Genomic DNA, 19,172 nt, shown 5'->3' with positions numbered 1-19,172 from the left:
GATGCCACGAGCCACGAGGGGTGATGGTACCCATCAGTCAGCCCGGCCCTGAGTGATGGCATGAAGGTGTGACGCTTCTCCGCTTAGCAGTACAAAAGGAACAAAACTCATCTGTCTTACAGTGAGAGCCATTGTCCCCTCTATTTAATTTTCATGCGCTAAATACTGAATTCGGGCAGAAGTGATGCTGCACCTGCTTTCCTCCTCCTCTGCGTCCAAGCACAGATGCTGACACCCAGTGGCCATGGAGCTTCTAGCGCATGTACGAGATGGAAAACTTCCGCAGGGATTGCCTCAGGCAGTGAGATACAACTTCTACCTTTTCGATTCCTCAAGTGCAAGAGGAGCAAAGAGCCCCTGAGAGATACCAGCCTTTCTTTATGTCTTTCAGCCATTGGCACGTTATAGTGGTTGAAACACCTCAAAATCTTGTATTCAGAGGCCAGTCAGATAAATGAAAAAAACATGAGGGTGGATAATGAGAAAATAGAAGGTAAACTTGTTTTCAATTTGTTCTCTTGTTGGCGGCTCAAAAATAGACCTCAGCGAGAGAAGGAGGGTGATTTTGTGAGTTAAGAGACTGTGGTGACCTTGGCGTTCGCCTTCCCTGTTTTGCTGCTTCCCAAAAGCAGTTAGAATATGACAGACACAAATTGATTTTGCATTTCCCTGCAGCATGCACAGGATCGTGCTTTCATATGTTTGACAAGTATTGACATTCTCTAGGGAAAAAAACTCTGTAGGAAAGGTTTCTTTTTATTCTTCAACAAATGGCTCCAAGTCTTAATCAGTCAAAGACAAAAAAAAAGACCCTAAACTCCAGGGTGCGCAAAGGAGTTCTCTTTGTACGTTTGGCAAAGACATGCCTCACCAGACATGTGGGGCTAAGATGGTAAAAACACCAGGGAACCCAGACATGAGCTGGGAACAATAAGAGCAGGGTATGCCAAAGGAGGGATTTTGAAAGCGCTTTACTGAAAATATTAATTATGGACTACAGCAAATGAATTAAACCACTGTAATGCAAATACTGTTAGAAAGAAATACATAATTAGTATAATTCTATAAACATAGGGGGAAAAAAAAAAAGCACACCACTGAAATTCTAGCACAGTTCAGGATGTTAGGAAGGTCTAGCAGCTTGGCCACCTATTGGGATTACATTTTGCACATGCTGCAGATGTGGTGCTGTGAGAAAGCCCAGGGGGGTGGTGGCGTCTTGCTGCCGCTGGAGCCCCGCGCCGGGGCCAGGCCGGCTTTCCATACCTAAACACGCCTGGAAAGCCGCAGCATCCAGATACCATAAGTAGATGTACTTAATTTATCACTCTGTTACTAGGCAGGTTTCTAGGCAGGCTTCAGCCTAACTTTTATATTTTGTGGTTACTGAAATAGCTCTGATCTTTTTTTGGGGTGAGTTCTAGCTATGGAGGTAGAACATCCGTTCCTTCACCACCTCTTACCTGCGCCCATTCTCTTTAATTATTCTTCCCTTCTTACCTCTTTTTGGACAAAATTAGACTAGAAGTTCTAACCCAGCTTGAACCCATCCAGCAGGTTGGGATGGCTGCACCTTTTTGGCCCGCTCCAAATGCCCGTGCCCAGCGTTCCTGCACGGTGAAGCGGGTGAGATCACACCGGGTGTACCCAGGGCAGCAGGGTGGGCTCTGGCTGAGGCCTCGCTTTTCCCCTGGGGGAGGGTCACAATGCACTCGCGTGTTTTTAGTAGGCGTTAAAACTGTTGAAGAGGCCGGCAGAACACCAAAGGCCTACCAGGAGTTATTTCCAGTGACAGCAAATCTCAAGGGGACTCTTCCCAATAGTTTTCTCTTTTAACCGTTGTTATTAATGCAGTAACTGTTGCCCTGGTGGCAGTTCTGAAAACCCATAGCCCAAATGCTACCCAGCTCTGGATGTGACAAAATCCTGCAGTTCCTGAAAGTACCCAAAAGGCCTAGAATGAGATTGGTGGAGCATCTCTGCTCCCCCTGGTCTGGCAGAGCAGGGGATCCAGGCTTGGTCCCCTGGAGATTGCCCTGCCCTGGTGGCCCATGGCTCTGCAGGGAGACGCACTGTGTGTGAGGTGCTGCCCTTCAGCGTGTGTCCTGTTGACAGATTTCTAGAGACCTTGAAAAAAACTCCAAACAAACCCATGGAGAAACGTGTTATCTTTATTCATGGCAGTTCCCACTGCCTCCTTTTTTTCCCTTGCCCTGTTGATCAGAAACAGTGTGCTCCAGAGTCAGATTAAAACTCTTCCAATGTTTTCCAGGGCTCGTTGAGGACTTGAATTGCAACAACCAGCCTCGCAAATGGCAGTAGGTAGGGAAAAACCCACGTGGGCTACAGAAAACTCAGGGCGTCTTAGCTGTCCTTGGGATGATGTTGCAAGAGGAATCCATCAAACACAAGCGGTACGGCAGTGGCAAGCAGAGTTAGCATCCCACCGGTGCATGCGATGGCTTTCCTGTTGGGGATCTGAAATGGGCACAGCTTGTTATTCCCAGCACGGAGAGACAGCTGGGGACATGCTACAGCATCCCCGTCACACATCGCCAGTGGCAATGCGGGAAGCACTTTGCTTTCCACAGTTTTCTTGTTCAAATATCGTGAACCAAAACATTTGAAAGGCAGATACAAAACAAAGATGAAGGAGTGTGTGTCTCAGACTCCATGCATTCAGCTATCAAATAGGTGTTAGTTCTTCTCTGAGGACAACATGAAGGTACTTCTTTAGCCAGTTCTCCCTCATCAGTGATGCCTTAAAAGGCGTATTAGAAAAGCCACCCACTTGCTTAGCTATGTGGCCATAAGAAAAAGATAATAATTATCAGTACCAGGGGATCAGTTCTCTCTAAGCGATCCTTCAGACCTGAAGAAAATGCCATCAGTACCAATAATTTGGCTACGGGCAAATTCATCCACTGCGTCTGCTTTCTCCACGTTCATTGACAGGAATGCAAACAACTGGGGTGGGAACGCAAAGAGAATGAGGCCTTAGCCCATAAAAATGGCACTTCTTTACCACAACTGTATAAATCTCTGCTGTCTGAGTGGTTTGGGGCAAGATAATGGGATTGTTTGTGCTGCTGTGCATGCAACTTTGCTGCATTTAGCAGAAGCAGACTGGGGTCATACGAGCAGGATTTGGGTCTCTGCTGTGAGTTTACGGGTTGTTGTGAGGCATTTCATATGCGAAACAGCCACACTTACAAGGTTGTTTCCTGAAATCAACTGTTGTTTGGTGTCCAATCTTGAGCATCTTTGGCTTGTTTGGCTTTTAGTATTTACTACGTTGTTTCATTTAAACTGTAGTCTGAGACACCCACATGAACGCACGTAGCGTGGACAGGCTGCCGTGGTGCTTACCTTTTCTTGCACTGGCCAATCAACGTAAATATTAGGAGGCTACTTGACAAACTCAGAATGACTGGAATGAGGATAAATAGCTGCTTGTCCTCTTTTCTGGCCACTGCAAAAATAAATGACAGCAAATAAGAAAACTCCAGCTTCCAGAGCGGGTCATGTTACCTCTTACAAAGCTTGGCCTCAAGATGCAAACTCAGCCTGTCCAGGTTTGTTACCCTACATATATTTATTTATTAATTACAGATAAATGCCAGGCACTTTGTGACTGTATGTGGTAACATACTCCTCCAGGGTAACGTATATCCTGCGTAGATGTAGCCACCGCTATGCGCCTCCTCCCTTCGGTGCCTCTCGGAGCCGAGCCGGCACCCTGTAGACCCTGTGGGGTGCTCAGGAGCCGATCCGAGGTGCGGGGCAGCCAGGAGGACACCCTGCGGAGGGACTCTGACTACCAGGTGCCCTCTCTCGCAAAGCAGTCACTCCTCCGTCACAGATGTGCAGCGGGAAAGGTGCTGGTGCAGAAGCGTTAATATTTTGGGGCTTGCCTGCAAAGTGCCCTGGAGATGCAAAGCTGTAGGGATGGCCGTGCCGGTGTAGGGTGAGGGTGTCACTAAACCAGGATCCCACCTCCAAGTGCCGGACACTAGCAGATGCCCATGGCAGCCAGCAGCACTTGGTCCCAAACAGGCTTTATAAAGGATGTAAAAGAAACGCTGGTTACTTTGGGGGGTTGGACTAGATGGCCATTAAAGGTCCCTTCCAACCCAACACATTCCATGGTTCTATGATTCTACTTGAGGTTCCATACCAGAGAAACACTCCCGTGTCCATTCACTCCAAAAGCCCTGGTCAGCACAGAAAATATTTGTTCTCCCCCTGACACGAACACATGAAATGCGGCTTTGATTTGCTCTGGAAATTGTTAAAGCCGTCTCCATCTGGGTTGACACAGACTGAAAAACAAAACAGAGAGAACAGATATCAAGGAATTATGTGCCACCACCAGTAGCTCTCTGGCATGGCCTCATGTTTCAGAACATACTCTCCAGGCCCTGTAAACCCTTGGGTTATGTTTTGTCAGTTTTAAATGATTTCATCATAGTTTTGGACCAGTTAATGCCAATAAGATGGTTACGGAGATAAATCTAGTGGGAGTACACACATTCAGGGGGTGGGAGAGGAGGGCATCGTGTATGTTGCCATGTATGCCTGTTAATTTGTGGCAACTTTCATTAAATTAGGTAAGAAGACTCATGTGTAGAATATGGCAATTAAAGAAAAAAGTGTCCTTCAGATGGCCCCTATGATTAATTACTTCCTGCCATTTTTGCTACCAAAACTGCACCTGGATAGCACACAAGGGAAAAGCACCACGCATAGAAGACGCGTTGCGTCCCAGGACACTTCTCCAGGGAGATTAGAATTATAGTTTCGCTTGAACTAGTGAAGTTGAACTTGAACTTCGACAAGTTGCACTGCCATATTCAGGAAAACAAGCCGGAACAACCTTTAAGGTTCTGTGACAGCAGCTTCCTGAGGGAGCAGGGGAGGCTCAGGGCCTCCCACTGGGATCTGCCGTGGCTCAGGCAAACGCTGAGGCCGGCGGCCGGGCTGTTGGGCAGGACCACGTGCCACGGCGCAGCCCGGCAGTGGTTTACAACAGTGCACGTCTCTCCTTGCAGGGGGTACCTACACCCCGTCCGCAGTGGGGTGCACACCCCGATTTCCCAGCGTGCCTGCCTGCTGACGGCCATCATGCCGCGCTCCCCCATCCCCTCCCCGCGGCACGGCGCGTGTTGTCCTACCACCCAGGCAGCCTCGGCCTCCCCCTCCTCCTCCTCCTCGGCCAGCTGGACCTCGTACTCCAGGCACTGGGGTGGCGTCCCCCGCCCTGGCGGGCTCCAGGCCACCCGCAGCTCTTCCGCCGCGGACATGGAGACCACCAGCTGCTTCGGGGGCGAGGGTTTTGCTGGGTGGGGGGATAAAAACAGAGACGGTCAAGAGGTGCAATCACACAGCTCCTGAGGGAAAGGCTTTGGTTAATCACCGCCAGCCTCTGCCCCCTCTTCCCCATGGATGGGATTTCTGCACGCTCCCGTTGCTCTCGGCCGTGACGCTGCAGGAGCAGGCCGTCACCGAGGCTGGAGGGGGGGGGTTCATTTTATCTCAACGCCTGGGCTGGGCTACGTCCTTGCTCTGGGCTGCGGTGCAGGGGTTTTGAGACCCCGGGGCATAAGTGTTGTGCTTGGCATGTTCTGCTGGAGGGAAGTGTCAGGGTGGCCCCGGCCCAGCTGTCAGGCACCGCAAAAGCCTTGGCCGGACACTCGCTGCATCCCGGGAGAGGCTCTGGTTTATGTCAGATGCCCAAAGCCACACACGAAGTACGTGGCAGCACTAATTGAATCCAGAAATCCCGCTTATTAGCCCAGTGGCTCAACTGGAGGACCAACTATTTATCCGCCTGACATTTCCACGTGGGTAAATGCATCAGTGTGGTAAGAGCCCATGATAAAGAGCGTGTGCATGTAGGGGGTTATACGTCACGCTGTGCTTTCCTTCCTTCTGACGGGTTTGAAACCCACCTTCGCTCTGGCAGACCCCTCACGCCTTGCACACCATTCTCCCCAGCCCCGAGCGTGGTTTGACCAGCACAGCCCGAAGGTCTCCCCTGTGCTGGCGGGCGCGGAGCAGCAGTGTCAGTTCCAGCAGGAGGAAATGAAGCCACCTCTGTGGTGGTGCTGCGAGAGCCCAAACCCCCCCGCACTGCGCTGCCATCGGTGTCCCAAGTTGTCCGGCTGCCGAGCGCAGCACTTGGAAGCACCCACTGATCCCCCCCCCCGCAAAGGTGGGCGCTGAGCGGGGTGGCTCGCCTGTGAGCACTGCTGGAAACCAAAGTCCTTGCGGCACACGCCACAGCCCCTTCTCCGGGGGGGGGGAAATCCACCCAGACATGTTACAGCCACCCACCTGCAAAAGCACACTTTTTTTTTTTGAGCCCCCCCCCCCTCCCCCTCCCCGGCCCCACTCCATGCAAGATGTGAGCCTTGGGTGCGCGGTGGCCAGGCAGGTCCCCAGAGCCCTCTGCTTCCCCGCCAGCGTTACCTAGGTTGTGGAGGCGAAGGGTGGTGTACAGCGGCCGCAGCAGGGTGGCTGCCGCAGAACCGTTGACACAGATGCGCAGATCCTTATATTCTGCCTGGCTCAGATTTTGCAACACGCAGCCCACGTTTAGACCATGATCCTGAATGTAGTCGTCACACTGCGCGGCCTGGTCCAGCCCCTCGTACCTAGTGGAAAACAGAAAAAAAAAAAAAAATAACCAAAGCAATGGCAGTTACTACATGTGTTAGGCCTTTTTCTTTGAGGTTGGACCTAAGCCTCGAGTATCACCTGTACCGGTCCCACCCTTGTCCTCTTCCAAGTGATCCGAAGCACAGTGTTATGCATCGGTCACCTGGACTCCTGCTATGGGAAAAGTGTGGGGAGGAGAAAAAAAACCAAATTAACACGCACAGATAGCTTCCCAGGTTGATTTGTAAGCTGTGTCAGCCTCTCCCCGGGCCCGTTCCTGGAGCACAAGAGGCCTCACCAGGTGCCATTGTGGGAGTGGAGCCAGGGCAGGATCTGGCCCCTGCTCATGCAGACACCCGTCCTCCCATGGGGCACCATCAGCCACCAACTCTGGAACTGCAGAAAGGTCCCTTCCCAAGGCAAAATGCAGCGGTTTGTTGCAGGTGACATGTGCTGTGAATGTCATGAGTGTTAACGAGCTGCTGCTGCTGATGGCGGGTAAGTCCCATGCATTGACACGGGCATGTAATGGAAGCCCAGGGGTGGGAGTGAGGAAGGAGTTCGTGGGTTATTGGCTGACGTGCAATGACAAACCTGTCCTCTCAACTGCCTCCTGGTTTGGGGGCCACTCCCCAAAGCTTCGCTGCTGGAAATTTCCCATCCCAGACATGCTAAGGGGTGTTTCATATCGCCTTTTCAGACTCCTGCTGGGTTCGTGCCCTTGAGGCTGTGTCCAGTTCTGTGTCCAGTGCTGGGCTCCCCAGTTCCAGAAGGACAGGGAACTGCTGGAGAGGGGACAGCAAAGGGCTACCAAGATGCTGAGGGGACTGGAACACCTCTCTCATGGAGAAAGGCTGAGGGATTTGGGTCTCTTCAGTCTGGAAAAAAGACGACTGAGGGGGGATCTTATCAACGCTTATAAATACTGAAAGGGTGGGTGTCAGGAGGATGGGGCCAGGCTCTTCTCAGTGGTGCCCAGTGACAGGACAAGAGGTAACAGGCACAAACTTGACCATGGGAAGTTCCACCTGAACATGAGGAGGACCTTCTTTCCTGTGAGGGTGGCAGAGCCCTGGCACAGGCTGCCCAGAGAGGTGGTGGAGTCTCCGTCTCTGGAGACATTCCAAACCCGCCTGGAAGGCGTTCCTGTGCCACCTGCTGTGGGTGACCCTGCTCTGGCAGGGGGTTTGACTGGATGGTCTCCAGAGGTCCCTGCCAACCTCTACTATCCTGTGATTCTGTGAGGCAGGGCTGAATCCGGCCTCTGCGCTCTGCACCCAGTGACAGCCTCCCTGCACAGCACATTATGTCCGGGGGAAAAACCTCATGTGGTGGTGCTATAAAAATTAACTCCCAGGGATCAAAGGCTGCCATGGCTGTGTTCCCACCTACTCTCATCATACGGCGGGACCCAGATCCGAACACCTGGTTTTGTTACTGGCAGTTAAATGAGAGTGGGTTTGTTGGGGGGTGGGTTTGTGGTTTTTTTTTAGGAACAAATCATGAATTTCCATGGTTTCCTTCAAGCAGACCTTTGTAGTTAGCAAAATGGTTTTAAATCAGTTTTTCTGCTTTGAAGACTTTTTCCAAGAGCTACGTGGAAACTATTTTTTAAAAAAACAGCTATCATTTTCAATGCGTAGCCCAAAGGCATGAAACCCAATGATTTCCTTCCTAGTCATCCTTACCGTAGTGTCATAGGAATTGAAGCGCAAATACAGCATCGCCTTTGTCCAAAACCACTAAGTCTAGCTTTGCTTTTCTTGCGGAACGGCACCATTAGGCAGCAGTATAAAAGAAACAACTGGGAAACATGCATTTTTACTACCTTTTGGCAGCATGGTTGCTTGTATGAGATGTGCTAAGGCTAGGAAAATGTCTTCGAAGAGTAAAACTGTTAGTTGCCAAGAAGCCCTGCTCTTTGTGTAGGGTTCACTGAGCTTGGTAACCTCCTGCTGAATCCTGTCCTATAGAGATATATGCACTGTGGTCAAGGAAATGCTCAGCCAGAATAATCCAGGTACGTTCAGCAAAGGGAAAGCACACGGCTTTGTGATGGCCAACACGCAGAAAGCACACCACGAGGGGTGGACAAGAGGGAAGGGAGAAAGAGAGAAGGCATTTCTTGTTGAAGGTCAGCACAAGCCTGTTTTTAAGGAAGAGAGCAGGGATTTGGTTATTTCCAAGGCACATGTTGCTCGGAGAGTTATTTCTGCTCATTCTGGGTGGATCGTGTAATATTGCCAGCCATAAAAGCATATTTTCTGTGGCATTTCAGTACCCTGAGAGGTTCGCTTGATTGCTGGCTGGATGTTTTCCTATTTTGCTGATACGTACCAATAATATAGCCCATAATGTACACCGCGAGGAGCGAGGAGACCCGGTTGCCAAGTGCACTTGAGGTATTCCCAGTCATGATAGATGCAGTGGAAATTCTGAACCTCTGATTCCAGTTTTCCTGTCAAATGAGAAGGAAATAACCAGTAGTTAGCAACATACCAATTGGGCCCAGCAGAAATATCATTTTATGCCTTTGAACAATTGTGTGCTGCAGTTGAAAGACAAAAGAGGAGAAGAAAAGAAGGCCAGCTGCCGTTATTAGATAGATTTGCTGCCGAGTCTTCTGTTTCCTATAAAAGCCAGTCCACTGTGCTTAGAGCAGAAAGATGCACAACTGACCTTTTCATTGAGCAGCGGAGCTCATGCCGGGCAACCCAGCAGAGCTGGGGCACGGGCAGAGGGAAACGAGCCCCACGTGTCCAGCAGCCACAGCCGCAGCCAGTGGAAGCAGAGATGCTCTGGTGTCTTACACCTCAACGAGCCCTGCAATGGCTTATCCATCCAGCAACCCTCAGGCCAGGTTCATGCAACAGGCTCATGCAAAGTGCAAAACCGCAGCAGGTACGGAAGGCAGCTCCTAACCTTGCAATGGGACCTGAAAGGCAGCATAAATCCAGTCACTTTGCACCTCCACGTCATCGGTACACCGTCCTTTGAGCAGTGTCTGCACCTTCACTTCGGCGGTCCTGCTGAGGTCAAATCCAACTCTGATTTTTAGCTTCCTAGTAAAAATAACCTGGTTGAAAGGCAGACTTTATAAGTACCTCTTTGGTCGCTAAGTGGGCGGCAGGATTAGCTACCATTGTTCCCGCTCTAGCCGCCAGCAGGCTCATTGGTGTGCCTTAATGTTTCTTTACATTTCTGCCCTGCTTGTCCTGCCCAGCGCCTCTCCAGCACCCTTGTTCCCCCAGCTCTGCCCAGCCTCGCTGGCTCTCCGTCCCTCCACCCCACAGCACACCAGCAACCTCCAGACGGAGCAGGCTACAGTTCCCAGGATCCCCAGCAGCCAGGAGCACCAGGGAGGGTCTGATGAGGACATCGCTGTAAATTCGGGTGAAAGGCACTTGTTCCTGACACGAGATCATCAGAAACAGAAGGAACAATGAGTCTTGTTGGAGGTTCCCATGGGAGGCACAACTGTACCCTGCGAGGATGGAGCAGCAGTGTGGGCTCACCACGGCGCGCCAACGGCCTTGGCCCTTTGTGGGACTTTTTGAGCACACCCTCTGTAGGGTTTTCTTTTTTTTTTTTTTGGTTTCCTCAGACTTACTCGCCTCACTGTGCACAAGGGAAAAAGAAGTTGGCGAGAGTTACAACAAATGGCGAGAGGGCACGGGTGTGCCGTTAGCCCAATCAGGACAAAATGAACGTGCCATAAAATGCACACGCGTGCTGCAGTGGGAACTGCAATGGCACAGCCCACAGGCAGGCTGTTTGTCAGCAGCCCCAGAGGGTAAGAGCTGTGTTCGGCCATAGGATCGTTTTGGTTGGAAAAGACCTTTAAGATGATCAAGTCCAACTTGCCAAGTCCAGCACTGCCAAGCCCACCACTACCCCATGTCCCTCAGCACCACATCGACCCGTCTTTTAAATACCTCCGGGGTGGTGACTCAGCCACTTCCCTGGGCAGGCTGTTCCAGAGCTTTCCATGTGTTTCTAAGAGAGGTTGATGACTCTTGCTTCTGCTAATGTCCCATGGATTTTTTTCAGATTGAGTCTTGTTGGTGACCTTATCTGCGGTCAAGGTTTTGGCAAGGTACCAGAGGTGATTTGTTTTCTCCTTTTTAGATCCGCCTTGTATAAGGCGCTTTTATTACTTGTGATTTAGGGAATTCTGACGTGTTTTTAAAGAACACTTTTTTTTTTTCTTCCCCTTTTTGTTTTTCAAATGCCTGTTAAAATGACCACAGAAGAATCTGCACAGCTGCCAGCTGCTGCACGGCTGGGAGCGTGATGTGCACCACGACCGATGGCAGGTCGAAGACCCCCTTTCGTGCCCTCGCCGTTGCATTCCGTAGGTGAGATAGATAGGGTGGGAGGCACCGTGCCCTTCCCCCCGCTGCCGCGGGCTTCCAGGGGGCGGCTGGGCCAAACCCCGTTGGGGTGGTGGCTGAGAACAGCCTGGGCTTTGCTGCCTCGGGTGGGCAAAGGGGATGACCAGCTCATGCGGGACATGACCAGCTCATGCGGGACACGCAGAAACCACTCCCAGCAGGAGGTTGGGGTCCACGGCACCGCTAGCCCGCTGTGACTGCTCCTTCTCTCTCTCCCTGGTCTCTTGGGCCGGCAAGCTCTCCAGCACTCCTGCTTTAGGACGCGAAAAAAACCAACCAAACCCTCTCTTTCTTTCGACACCAGTCTGTATTTTGGGTTGTCGGGGGGCATCCTCAGGGTATTTTTCACGTGTTCCTCCATACCTTGCACCAAGCAAACAGCCTCCTGCTGGGTTGCTCCTCTCCCCACGCCATTTACTTCCCTAACCCGCAGCAGCTTTCATCTTCTAAGCGCTCCCAAAATATATTCCCATTGTCCTGTCCTGCACTGTCTGCTATTGCCCTGCTACACGTCGAGGAGAGGAGACTGACAATTTGATCATAGAGTCAACCGTATCTAAAAGACAAAAGTCAATTAGAAATGCCCTTCTGAATAAAGGGAATGTTAGAGCGTTAGGACAGTTAATGAAACTTAATTGTTTATTTATTCACCGCTTTGCATCTGTTGACTTTGGGTTTCGGTTCAAGCCCCATAAAGACTTTCTGAGAAGTGTAGTGCCTTTTACAATGAGGAATGCTACTAGATATTATTGGATTACTTTTGGCAGCAAGCACCACACCCTCTGACAGAAATAGCCCCTTCTCTGACTGTTCCGGCTGTTACATTTCAAAACACATTCCCATCTGGCAAAAGAGTCAAACCGCTGGAACCGCCTGGCTTTTTCATGGAAAGCTGGAACTGCTGTGGTACCGCTCCTCCGTGAAATGCAAACATAAACCCACGCAGGAACTAAAAGCAGAACAATAGCCTGGATTTAAGAGGGTTAAAACGTGCTTTGTCTTACCTTCCAGTCTCTGTCACCCATGTTGCGGTATTCCAACTTGTATTTGACCACGCAGTCACTGAAGGTTTGTACACTGCGTGGAGGCTTCCACTCTATATCAAGAGCACCTAAGAGTCCAGGATCGGTGATCTGAAGGTCTTGTGGGGGAGCAACTCCATTGAGAAGAAAGCAGGGGGGGAAAACAGAGTGTGGACGTAAAGAAAACAACCAACCAAACAACCAAACAAACAACAAGTCGTGAAATTTGATGAGCTGCCAGACGCGCAGAATGCCCCGGCCCTTCAGCAGCCGCTTCTCACACACGCACAAGCTTCTCCTGCCCTCCCCTCCAAAAACAGGGTTTGCTGATGCCCCGAGAAAACCCTCAAGGAGCATTGAAAAGGCACGAAGAATGCCACATCTTCGACACTCTTTTTCAAGAGGTTCTAAGCAAAACTACCGTCCTGGGGTGACCTTTCAGGGCCTGTATTTGCTTACTTTTAACTCATGGTATTTACTGGCTGTCAGGACAAGTATCCTCGCAAACATCGTGTTCAGCACAAACACCAACATAGGCTGACAGAATACAGCATGCTGCCAGGGAAATTTATATTCCTTAACCGTAACAGACACGAATCACTCGTATTGCTTTAAATATTCCTTTCAAGTAGGTTAATGAAAAGCCAAGACAAAAAACCATACAGAAGCAGAAAAGCCGAGAGTTAAAATCATTCTTATGTTGGACATCTGTCAGCTATACAACAGCGTGCTTTTACAGTCCATCTGGCTTTTATTAAGCTATCGTAAGGTGCTGCTATATGTTAATAAATCAGCATATATTATGGATGAATTCTGTACTAAGACACGCTCCCTAAAAGCTCAGCTCTGTATGGAGCTGTCATTCACATGACAAAAGCTGTTTGGCTATTGGCTTTTATTAGTTCAAAGGAAGTCAATCTTTGTAACATCCAAGGTCATTTTTCTCCGCTCTCTAGAGGAGAGGTTATCCATTCAGGTCTCTACGTATTCACTGCATGATATACTTTTTTCATGGTGATTTGGAGCCCATCTCCTGGCAGTGTCAGTCCAGCATTGCCACCACTTCCCTGTTTGAGTCCAGCCTCCAGGTCCCCGGCTTCTCTGCCACCTTTCTCACGTCTTCATCATCAGGATTTTCACCATTTTTTTCCTTTTTGCTTTTTTAGTAAATCCATCGTGAAAGCAGACCCTGAGAATATCTTTCAGTGACAAGATGGTGATATAAATCAAACTTTACCGTGCTCCTTGGAGAGTTCGCGGAGAACATCCTTGGAGGATTTATTTCTTCTAAGGACACTCTCCCAAATGGAACACACCGCAAGCAGCAGTCTTAACATCCCCCTTTTCCCAGTGTGTAAAGCTCCATGGGAGATTTGTTGTTAAGTTAGATGCCAAAGTAGGATATCATGGCAATGTATGTAGGGGGGTGCCGGGCAAGGAACAATACTTCATAATAATTTGGAGAAAAATTAGATTTTATGTATTTTTCTATGTAACAAGTAAAGCACTCTCCCTCCCACCAGCTGTTGAGTCCTGTGAATGCAGCCTGAGTTCGGGGGGGGGAGGTGGGCTTGCTGCAGCTCCAGGGGCAATGGGGCACGGCCCTGCACATGCGGTGTCTCGTACTCTGTGGCCCCACGTCCCTGCAGGAGGCGAGGGTCTGATACCGCTGCACTACGGCAGGCACCGATTTCCCAGCCCAGGCAGAGGAGGGGGAACAGGGGCACGGGCAGCTCTGCCTGTGCAAAGAGTGCTCGAGCCGGGCTCTTGGCGAACGTCCTAAGAAGACAGGCTGAGAGAGTTGGGGGGGTTCAGCCTGGAGAAGAGAAGGCTCCGGGGAGACCTTAGAGCCTCTTCCAGTCTCTGAAGGGGCTCCAGGAAAGCTGGGGAGGGACTTTTTACAAGGGCATGAAGTAATAGGGTGAGGGGTAACGGCTTCAAACTGAAAGAGGGGAGATTTAGATGAGATCTGAGGAAGAAATTCTTTGCTGTGAGGGTGGTGAGTCCCTGGCCCAGGTTGCCCAGAGAAGCTGTGGCTGCCCCATCCCTGGAGGGGTTCAAGGCCAGGCTGGACGGGGCTTGGAGCAACCTGGTCTGGCGGGAGGTGTCCCTGCCCAGGGCAGGGGGTGGAACTGGGTGGGCTTTAAGGTCCCTTCCAACCCAAACCATTCTGTAATTCTGTGATTCTATGATCGGAGGTAGAAGCAGGGGTGAGATGAGGACATCTCACCCACCTCCCGGGTCTTGGGAAACATGCAAGGGCTCTGGGAAAGGGAGGACCAGTGTGGGGGACAGCAAGTCTACGGGAACCACGCTTGAAGAGATGCAGCTGCAAAAAAAAATGAATGAGCGGCTCATCCAGAACGGCCATTTATAGCTGCGCCGTGGAGGGAAGGGGAGAAGGTGAAGGGGTGTTCCTGCTGCCGGCCAGCCCGTGCCGAGAGCCCGAGAGAGGGCTTCCACATCACCAGCCCGCCGAGTCCTGGGGTCCAGTCCTGCTGTGGCGGCCGGCATGTGTAATTCCCATAACAGGAGGAGATCTGCTGGCAGGGCTGCGAGCTGGATTCTCCTGCGCTCGGGAAGCTCCTCCGGAGGGGATAAATGCTGAGCCTCGCAGCTGGGAGAACAAGGAAGCAAAAAGCTACTAGGATTTTTTCGTGAGCCTGGTGAAAAGCTGGTCGAAAATGGAATGTCTGATCGGAAATGATAAGGCTCTGAAATGTGTTTCCATCCTGAGCTTGAACAAAACAATAATATTTTTTCAAAACAACTGCAACTGTAAACAGCAATTCTTGCAAAATAAATTTTGACTGGATTTCAGAGGGGATGGAAAAAGCTTCTTTTTGGGATGTGGCGTGCATTCTGCGATTTGATTGTTTTTTAAATGTCAGCAGTGCCTCTTGCCGTTTCTCACTTTCACAATATTACGTGACAAAGCAGACGCGTTCACATCATTCATACCGAACACAGGACTAGAAGTACTCTATTTCATTGTCCAGTCTTGAAGGAAAGGTGCTCCGGAATGCTTCTTGGGGGAAGAAAACCCAAACCAGCAGCTCCTCTGCCCGATTTGCACGGCGGTGAGTGGGGTAGTGATGTTCCAGCGAGTTGGCCGTGGGTCTCCTCGGCCACCTGTTCCCGGCGGCCACACTCGCTCGCTCGCTCACTTGCTCCGCCACCGCTGCGTCGCTGACGAACCTCCTGCTCGTCCCAGCTGCCTCCCGCCACCGCGCTGGGCCGGAGGTGGTGCAAACGGCAGCAGGTTTTGCAATTTTCCACCTATTTGGCCAGTGGAAAAATGGCAGCCTGCCAGGTGCGCCCCCGCCCCCTGCCCCGGGTCTTCTACGTCTGTGCTTCTCCGTGCCGGGTCTGAGAGGTGCAGGCTGCTTTCGCGTTTCGAGAAGCCCGTCTCAAGGGCAACGCTGCTTTGCCGGGCGCGGCAGCAGCGCGTTGGCTGGCCGACACGACAGGGAGGTCTCGGTGGCCAAGTTGTCACCTGTCTACCATGCCCCGTCTGAAGAAGGATAGCTTTTGGGTGCAAAGTCCCAGCTACCAGAGGCCAAAAGGGCTGGGGTGCAGCGAAGAGGTGCTCGAGGGGTTGAAGCAAAGGGTGCCATTGCTATGGACGCTAGTTTGCAGAGCAATATTTTTTTTTAGAAGAAAGTATTATTCTCCAATTATGAATAAACCTTGTGTTTCTTACACCTGGCACAGTCTGTGCGGCTGGGACCACGCTCGGGAGCATTTATGTATCCAAATGGTATTTGTATTTGACGACTCTATATCAAACAAAATACTCGCTGCGCACCAAAGGCAGTTTCTGCTCCTTTTGAAGTTACTCAGAGAAATACCCACTAAGCACACAGTATGTTTACGCAATTGATTACAGGTTTATAAACCAGCCACTCGCTGTAACACACACACACACACACGCACACACAAAAGAAAAGCTTTGGTTGAAGGACCAACTTCATAAAGCACCCGAGTTAATGTGAAGTGACATGAAGGGCACGCCGGGCTTTACCTGCCACGTGGGAGGAGGAGGAGGAGGAGGAGGAGGAGGCCAGGCAGCCCCACGCCAGGGCCGCGGAGAGAGCGCAAAGCCACTGGACAGCCATTCCGAGGTAGGAGGTTCCCGCTGGAACGTGTGTGGCCTCAGGGAAGAGGTCCTGCGGCACACAGGCGAGGAGGCTGGAGGAATAAAGGGGAGTTGAAAGGCCTGAGCGCATCGGTGGGGCCCTGGCGCCCCTCCAGCAGTATCAGCATGACAACAAATGCCTTTTTTACTCGTTTACTAAGTCTGATTAATCATTTCCCAGAGGACTCTAATTTGTGACTTTTGGGGATGGCAACACGTGGATGACTTTGGCTTCATTTGAAATAGTTTCTGGCTAGCTAAGCACATTCTGTGAAGGCACGTCAGCCTGTACTTCAGTCACCGAGCTGTCTGCCACACATCTTCCGTGGAAAGAGTGATGCAGCCGAGTGACGGACCCGCCTGCCGGAGGAAGCGCCTCGGACCAATGACATTTGCATTTAAAAAAAAAACCAAACCCAAACCAGAATGCCCGAGCCTTGCCTTGTCCAGTACACAGACGTCTCATGCAGCTGTCACCGGTGCCTTTGTCTTCCCTGTTTTAGGATTTAGTCACCCAAAAGAAAAAAAAAAAAAAAAACAAAAAACGCAGAGAGAGAATTTCCTTTCTAATTCACCCTCCGGCTAAGAAGAAATGGCAGGAATGCTTGTGAGAAATCTTCTTAGTTGTCATGATAATGTTTGAAGGGGACAAATTTCTCTTGCTGAGCGGGTCTGCGGGAGGGAAGGTGGGGACTGAGAGGGAGAGAGGAGCAGAGTGTCCCGGGAGGAGCTTCTCCTTCCTTCACCTTTCATGCTGAAGGTAGGAATCGCTGCCTATGGACATACCAGCCCAGCCTGCTTCCTAATGCCAGAAATCACATGGATTACAGGTAAAAGCAATATATAGATTATTTTTTTTTTCTTTTTACATATGGATACAGGTATAGGTATAGATTAGATAGAGACTGGGGGGGGAGAGAGAGGTCGTATAGATTAGATATATAGATATCAATCTTTCTGAAAGCTTGAGGCCGCTGCTTGATTTCTGCTCGTGTAAGAACACGTCGTCGTGAAGACGCAAAGCATCGCTGAGCTCCTTTCAGCCCGCCCGCCCACTGGACACTGGCCACGGGGTCGCGGCTAGAAAACGCGGACTCTCAGGCCACGCTCTGGCGCGGCTGCTTACTCCTCGGCACCGCGTCCCCGGCCCAACAAAATGAAACTGGGGCGGGGGGGGTGTCTGCTGAAGGGCAGAGCTTCACGTCAGAGAGATATTGGGAAATCTGAGGGTTGGGAACCAACAAACCACCCCCCCCCATCGTTTGAAGAAGTGGCTGAGGGGAGCTGGAGGAGACAGGTTGTGCTGGGGGTGGGGGGGTAGTTTCAATTAACCAGAAATTCTAACTAGCAACACGTGGCAGCAATTAAAAATACACAACCATTTTAACAGCTAATCTTCAATTTAAATTAATATTAACCCACCCACACCCCCCCCAGGTCCACCGTGTAAGTATAAGCAATACCAGTAATTTTTCTGTTTCACTGTCAAATGAGAATGTATGGAGGAGTTCCAGCCAGAAGAAATGACCAGAATTACTTCTTCACGTATCAACCATGACATAGAACTTGGGTCTGTTCAAGGCTGGCTGTTATGCGTAAGTCTCTGCCTGAGAAAGGTCCATAATTCAGGACAAGGATGCAACGATGGGGAGATCCAGCTCGCGGAGCAGCAAAAAGCAGCAGCTGCAGCTCACAGCTGGTGAGGAACAGCATCCAAGGGCTCGCACACGGACGTTAGTGGAGGAAGCCTTTCCCATTTCCAGTATAGTTAATTTTAATGTATTCACATGGTTTCACAAGGCAAGCAAAAATAAACGGAGACACACAGAGAGAGATTTAAAACCGGCGAATGCTCTTACCTGGACCTCTAAATGCATGGGAGCCCGTCTGCCTCTGGAGTGCCGAGCTCCTTGGCAGCCTCAGGGCTGCTCTGCATTTCATAGAAATTTGGAGGTTTTTAAAGAGGCCGGTCTGTTCTCTTCAGGGGTCAGATGCCACATTGCAATGTTATGGCACTTGCCACATGATCAGAGGCTTTACTGAGCTAGCACCAGAGGGGACACTGCCAGGATTTATGAGGAGTTGGTGTTAATTGTTGTTATAATTGTGCTCAAGCAGGTCAAAGGTGCGTTTGAAGTGTTTAAATGACTCACTAAAATGAAAACCAAATGGCATAATCACTGCAGGCTGTCTGCCAGAGGCTGCCCAAGCCCCTCGCGGCGGTGGTGCACACAGCTGTCCCTGGCACCTCGTGTCACTCCAGCCGGTGGTCCCCACTTCCACCCACCGCAGCCTCCCCCGGCTCTGCCAGCTCCGGAGCCACCCCAGCCGCTCCTGCCTCTCGGGGCTCTGCAGGGAGTTTATAAAATCATCCATCCCCTCACTCCTCTCCGCTGGACTCAGCATGTCAACACAGATGGTCAACATGATCCTTGTATAAGCTTTGCCTGGCACCATTTACTTCATCCCTCCTTCCCTGCATCACCCTGCGAGCCCCAGCGAGCCCTCAGCCTGGAGCACCCTGTGCAGGGAGCGGGTGCTTCAGCCACACCTGGTTTGCCCCAGGTCAGGGCTCTGGCACCGCGCACACCTTGCTGAAAAAACACCTCCTGACTCCTGTTGCTGTGCTGGAGGATGAGCCAGCATCACGACAGGGGTGGGTTGGTCCCTGTACTGCCTTGCATGAGTCAAGGGAATTGATTGCAGCAACTCCCCTCCAGGAGGGACAATAGAGGAGGTTTCGGGAAGAGTGGAGCTGTGGCATGCGTGCCCCGACAAGCAACGGGCTGGATCTTCCCATGGCCAAATTTAGGCATATTGAGAAACAGTTCAGACATACTAAGAACATGAGAAACAGCATCAGAAATAGAAGGAACGCGTCTCGTTCAGAAGAAAACTGCCCTCTAAGCACCTGTACAAGACATGGTATCACTGAATTGATGCCTGAATGAATGTGTT

The 19,172-nt window shown here is 50.9% G+C and overlaps 1 protein-coding gene across 1 annotated transcript; it reads right to left on the bottom strand.

The window, feature by feature from the left end:
* Positions 1–2,069: 2,069 nt before the first annotated feature.
* Positions 2,070–18,170, bottom strand: IL13RA2 (interleukin 13 receptor subunit alpha 2). Its single transcript, XM_054215318.1, is given in 11 exon segments — positions 2,070–2,478; positions 3,370–3,472; positions 4,178–4,322; positions 5,175–5,338; positions 6,472–6,656; positions 8,998–9,118; positions 9,583–9,736; positions 12,059–12,210; positions 16,101–16,208; positions 16,211–16,267; positions 18,074–18,170. Coding segments are annotated over 11 exon segments (1,314 nt in total). The 5' UTR covers positions 18,156–18,170; the 3' UTR covers positions 2,070–2,435.
* Positions 18,171–19,172: the final 1,002 nt, after the last annotated feature.

Source organism: Rissa tridactyla, chromosome 9, assembly GCF_028500815.1.
Source record: "Rissa tridactyla isolate bRisTri1 chromosome 9, bRisTri1.patW.cur.20221130, whole genome shotgun sequence".
Classification (NCBI taxonomy): Eukaryota; Metazoa; Chordata; class Aves; order Charadriiformes; family Laridae; genus Rissa; species Rissa tridactyla.
Note: the sequence above shows the minus strand (reverse complement) of the source record. Positions and strands in the feature narration are given on the sequence as shown.